At 44.8% G+C, this 5,865-nt stretch overlaps 1 protein-coding gene across 1 annotated transcript in view; it reads right to left on the bottom strand.

Moving 5' to 3' along the window:
- Nucleotides 1–721: 721 nt before the first annotated feature.
- Nucleotides 722–5,865, bottom strand: part of BLMH (bleomycin hydrolase) — a 36,715-nt gene continuing 31,571 nt past the window's right edge. Inside the window, exon 12 of the mRNA XM_019511232.1 lies at nucleotides 722–1,715. Within this exon, the coding sequence (XP_019366777.1) occupies nucleotides 1,564–1,715 (152 nt within the window). The 3' untranslated portion in view covers nucleotides 722–1,563. The remainder of the gene's footprint in view (nucleotides 1,716–5,865) is intronic.

The raw sequence follows: 5,865 nt of genomic DNA, 5'->3' as shown, positions 1-5,865 counted from the left end.
TGTGGCTGCAGCATGTGCACTTCAGAGGCAGGCATGTCTCTCTCGACTCAGCAGTGCAGGAAAAAGAAAAACCATGCTTAACATTTCATCTTTTTCTGATAAAGGTAGCAGCTCACTCATCTTCTTAAGCCTTATGATTTGCAGAGGGATAAAGTTTTTCAGGAAGGAGCGAGAGTCGTACTACAGCTTCCACATTCCTTTGGCTACTCTAGGAACAAAGGCAAGCAGCCCTTGTTGTGGATCTGGTTCAGAGCCATGGCACATCAAGCATCCTGTTGCTTTGCTTGTCCTTAAATCAAGCAACCTTTCCCAATGGTATCTTCTAATGGACAGTTCAGTTTTAGTGCTGTTCTTTGTTCTCTTTGCCCTCTTCCTTCCCCCCCAGTGACTGAAGTCTCAGTGCAGAACAGCAAAAAAGTCACTTCATCACAGACATTCATGCTAGCTTGTTAGTTTGGCCTGATTTAGATCAAAGCATTTCCACAGTGCTCAGTCACCACGGTATTTGAGTGCCTGTAGCGTGCATGAGATGGTGTGTTTGTACTCATCTTCATCCTGGGTGGGAGGAGAGCCTTGGCAACTACCATTGAGAAGATAAAGCAGCATGGCTTGTTGATCTGCTGGTGTTTTGACTCCAAGGGCTGTTTGTGGGTCACTAACACCTTTCCCCATCTAATACAATTGCATGCAGATAATTTAAAATAAAAAGAGAACAAAGCTATGCCGGTCACTTAAGAAAGTGTTTATTCAAAAGCTTCATAGCACCATCTATTTGTTGAAAATATCCAAATAAAATGCAGTAATTAAAAACAGTTGCTTGAGCATCACATTCTTTGACTCTTGCCTATGAACATATTTATGGTTGTTCTTGGTAATCTTATTGAAAAATAACGCTGCCACAGACCCGATACTGATTCTGGGGTGTATTAAGCACATTGAGGAAGAGACTTTCTTCCCCTTGTGCTGCAAGAAAGGTTTTGAAAAGTTACTATGAGGAAAGTGCTGCCTTCTCAGAGTGTGTCTTCTTAAGATCCACTCCTGATATACAGCAAAAAAAACCCAAACACTGAAATGCCTCCAAGGAAAGCAAGTGCTCATTTTAAATATTTGTTTTATGGTAAAAATGAAAGAAAAAAAAAAAAAGCAGGGACATATAGTATTTAAGTATTTTACTTATTTGTCCTAATACCACTCATCTATTTTTGCTAAAATATGGCCATCTATCCCACCCTTCTTTGTAGAAGACTGGTCAAAAACAGTTCTACAGAGTTATGTCGATTTTATTAAAAACATAGCAAAATTTAAAAAAAAAAAAAAAAATTCAAACCGCGACTGAAAGCGCTTTAAATTAGTATCGTGAAGTTTTTCTCCTTGCAGAGCAGCCTGTCTTAGAACTTTTTGTTCGGCCATCCAATTAAGCGCTATTTCCCAAGAAGATCCTTAGCATACATGTCAAGACTTATGGACCAAGTTGAGTACTTTGGTCACATAAACATTTGGCTATGGCTTTCAACCAGGAGGATTCTCTATTGCATCTACTTCAGGAGGCAAATACTTTGAAGTTCACTTTGCTAAAGCACCCATGGGGTCCCAAGCTGGCAAGATAATGGGAACCTGCTGCATCACTGCCAAGATGTCCTCTGGCACGTGTTTCTTATCCACCACGACTTCATACACATACTCAGAAAACCAGTCATCAGTCATGAGCAGGTAACCTGGAAACGCAAACAGAGTTTTAGTTACTATGGAAGAACCGCTCTTGATCTAGGAAGGCTTGATCCTATGCCAAGAGGTATCACACATCTATCAGAAATATCACCATATTTCCATAGCATCTTTCAGTCATTTGCAGCAGCCAACTTTGACTTTATCTTTGCGAAGAAACCTCAAACTTCCCTGGTTTGGGGGAAGAATAAAGAGGGTAATTTCTTTTTTCAAGCCCAAAGCCACTCTCTCTCTGGCCAAAATAAGTTGTGAGGATAAACCATACCTTGTCATTCCAGTTTTCCTTCTGTATTAAAAGCTCGTGCTGGGAAGTCCCAGTTGAAGAGCCTTCAAAATGGCATAAGAAAAGAGCCTAAATCTAGAACATCTCTTCTTCTGGTATAAAACTGCTCCCTTGAGCCAATTAGCTCCCCCCTTCTGGGTAATTCAAGGGGAACTGCAAACATGCACCGTCAGGGAAAGGGAGAAGGTGCCTTTGGTAGAAGACAGAGATGAAGAAGCTTTGTGTAATAACGTTCCTCTTGTCCCTGTAACAATATCATCACACAATCAAATGAAACAAGAAAATGCCCAAAGAATATGGACAATAAGCTCATCTATCTATACCATCTTGTTTGTAAAGCAAGAGATAAGATTGAATTCCCATAAATTAAAAAGCCCATCAATTGTAATCCAGCCTAAAAGCCATTCTGGAAGTACTGCAAGGGGAGCCGTCTTGATTACTCTCTCTCTTCAGGATATGAGTTCCTTGGGACACACAAAAACCTCTCACTCCCGACAGCCAACAAGTAATTGCACCTTGAGAGGATAATGAACTCTGCGCCTCGGTGACTGTTGCCATTCTGCCTGACGGCGCCGATTAGGATCGTGATGTCTGAACAAGAGGAAGTGCCAAGTACAACTTCAGAACATGCAAATAAGGAGGGGCGCTGTTCGCGACCCTGCCTACAGGCCTTCTCGGCAAATGCCAGTATCGTTTTCTTCGTAGGGAGGAGTTGGGCACATGCCTTTGGGAATGCAATGCGTACACCCAAGTAGGCTGCCCCAACACAATCGTGGCCTCTGCGGTCCAGCTAAAGGGGTGAATGGAAGCAGGAGGGGGAGTCTGTTATATTTTGGGCAGAACGGACAGCGGAGTCCCACCTGGAGCCAGCAGTCTAGCGATTCTATTTTAGCTGCCCGTAAATTTATGAAAATGAAGGAGAACAGGAAACAAGAACTCCCGACTTGTCCCTTTGTGTTCTGACAAGCGCCCAGTCAGCGCATGACTCCTTCCGAATACCTTCGGAGCAGACAGTCGTGCACGACTCTATTGAAGGCAGCCTTTATAACGTACAAGCAGCTAGCAAAGCAAGGATGGTTCAGAGGCTAAGCACTAGTGGAGGACCTGGGAGATCAAAGTTCAAGCCCCTGGTCTGCCACAGTTTTCCTCTGGGACTTTGGGCAGATCACCTGGCACTGCTGCCTGCTAGCTCACCCAGTACACGCTACGATAATGATACGCCCCTGCCAGGGAGTAAAGAAATTAAGAATTGCAAGATGATCCGATACGCCAGTAAAATTCCTAAGAAAGCGATGGGATATGGCTGTCATCAAGCAGCCGGAAGAAGAAGAGTCAAAAGGGGTGACAGCCTGACAACTGTTTATGTGCTGCTAGCTGGGGATAAGAAAGCTTTCTCTTCCTGCCAAAACACACAGAAGGACCCCTGTAGAACGGATGCGTTAATTGATTCATTGTTCACCTTTGAAGACCTCTTCCTTGCTTTTAAGACGACAGCTTATTGGATAAACCGGGTTCAAAGTTAGGTAATCCTGTACCGATTCCCCAGGATGCACAAAATAAGCAGAGCAAATGAACTCGCCTGGAGGGTTATAAGATGCCAGTAAAATATAGAACGGATTTTTCTCTTGAAAAGGGATTTTTCCCTTTAAAAAGTGGTGCATGTTAACAGCAGCACTTATTTCTTGGAAAAAGGCAGCATGGATTCACAAAAAGTTTTACAACAGAGATTCTTGTAATCGCTGAATATTTCGGAGAGGCCGCACCAGCTGTTCCAAGGGCTGTTCCCCCCCCCCGGACTTGCAGCAGATAGGGGTTTCAATATCCCCTTCCCAACCGCTGCACTGAGCAGGACCCCCCTTCGGGGAGAAGGCACAATCACCAGCACTTCATTCCTGGTGGTTTTTATTTTGGGTGCTAGCTGCACTTCCAGCACTACCCAACTGAGGCGAGCAGGCATGCCGTCTCCCACGGTCCTACGCTGTATGCAGAGCTGTGAAAGAGGAGCCCCGAGAAGGCTGAATGAGGAACACAAGAAGTGCCTGTATCCCACTGCCACCATCCTCTCCGTAACCCAGAAGTCTACTCTCTGCCATAGGGATTCAGCCAGCGCCCTTTATCAGCCTGTTCAAGAAACAGCGAAGTTGAGGCTTTGTTATCTTATCCCCCGCACCCAACCGGGCCTCAGTTGTGATGGGCCAAGTCTAACATCATTCTTGACGTCCTCCCTAGTGATAGGGATATTAGCCCTCCGCACTGGGCTTATCCAGGTGCAGCTTTGCAGGGATTTGAAGCAGTGTGGTGCCAACTAATTCCTTTTTGAGGCAGATAAGATGTGCTCACTGCCAGGCTGCCTCAGAAATTGAACAGGAGCACTAGGCTATCCGAACTCAAGTCCTGAGCTCGCTTAGCAGGAACACGGAGGAGGCAGGAAGGGGGAAGAACCGTCATGTCTCATGTGACTTCTCAAATTAATCATTCTGGCCAGCATCCAAGAAAGATTACTCCCAAGAGATGCATCTAGTTGCCTTCAGCTGAATGGAAGGGTGTAGCGAGACTGAGAATGAGTTAGGATTCGCCTCCCCCAAACTTGTATCTGAAGCAAAAAAATCAAGTCAAGCCAATGAAATAAGGCTGATGAAACATTTAAAGTCGCAACATTTTCCAGATAACTATGAAGAAAACACAGGCAGTGACCAAGGCTTTCTACATAAAGGAACAGCTTGCAGTAAAGCAAGCTAAATAATGCAATACCCTGCATAGATGAGACAATTCATGCAAGTGCTGTAACACACAATACGTGCAGGTAGACAGCATGGGAAGGGTTTTATGCTATTATACTAGGCAAGATAATACCAGTATCAAACGAGGCAACTTCTTTTGAAGTTCTAGGAAAGTAAGGCTGGAAGGGACCTCATGGAGGTTCATCATCTAATCTGTCCTCCTGCTCCACCCTGAAGGAACTCAAGCAACAACTAAATAATTGTAGGACGACTCACTCATGTAAAATGAGCTCACTTCTGTAACATTTCAGGTGGAAGAAGGTATAACCACTTCTAAAAAGCAGCTTCAGCTGCAATGTTGGTGAACTACAAGCTCCGCAGAGTAAACCAAGGAGTACCAAGTAACCTGGCTAGCTTTCAGCTTGTTATTACCAACTCTGAAACCTGTGGTGCTACATTCTCATCTTCTGCAATTAAGGCAGACCTTTTCTTGGGTTGACAGCCAAGGAGAGGGTCCTGCCCAGATCTGGCAAGGCACCTCAGTCCTGAGCCAGTAGCATCCACTCGCAGTCCAGCCTCGTGCCCGTTTGCACAGCTCTGCCAGCGCACTTCCACCACTGCCCTTCACTGCCTCAGATCTGGAGCTCTTCTGAGCAGACTCTCCCTTTTCAGATTAAGCAAATCTTTGCTCACTAATGGACAATACCTCCCAAAACACTGAGGCCATTTAGTTCATTTTGCTTGCGACTAAAAACCTGATCGATCTACTCAATGACAGGAGCGGCGCTGTTACCAGCTGATCCAACTAGGACTCCCGCTTACCTTGGATGGTTATTCACCCTTTCCCCTGCACGACCCAGTCGGTGTTTCCAAGTACTGCACTCAAAGGGTGCTTACTCAGCAAATTCACCGAAACATCTTTACAGGACTATACCACTGTACCATTTAAGCCCGAACAAATGCTGAACTGCGCATATGTAAAGTGGGACAAGTGAACACGTGGTTTTTTTTCCCCTTGAAGCATTCCTCTGCAATAAGGTTAGCAGCATATAATTACAATTCAGGAAGATGGCTTCTCATAAGAGAAATCCCCAGGAACAATGCATCAGTCACCAGACCCTATGCTTTTAAAGAAGA

This window comes from Gavialis gangeticus, unplaced genomic scaffold (genome assembly GCF_001723915.1).
Source record: "Gavialis gangeticus isolate Ggan-Ray unplaced genomic scaffold, GavGan_comp1, whole genome shotgun sequence".
Lineage (NCBI taxonomy): Eukaryota > Metazoa > Chordata > Crocodylia > Gavialidae > Gavialis > Gavialis gangeticus.
Note: the sequence above shows the minus strand (reverse complement) of the source record. Positions and strands in the feature narration are given on the sequence as shown.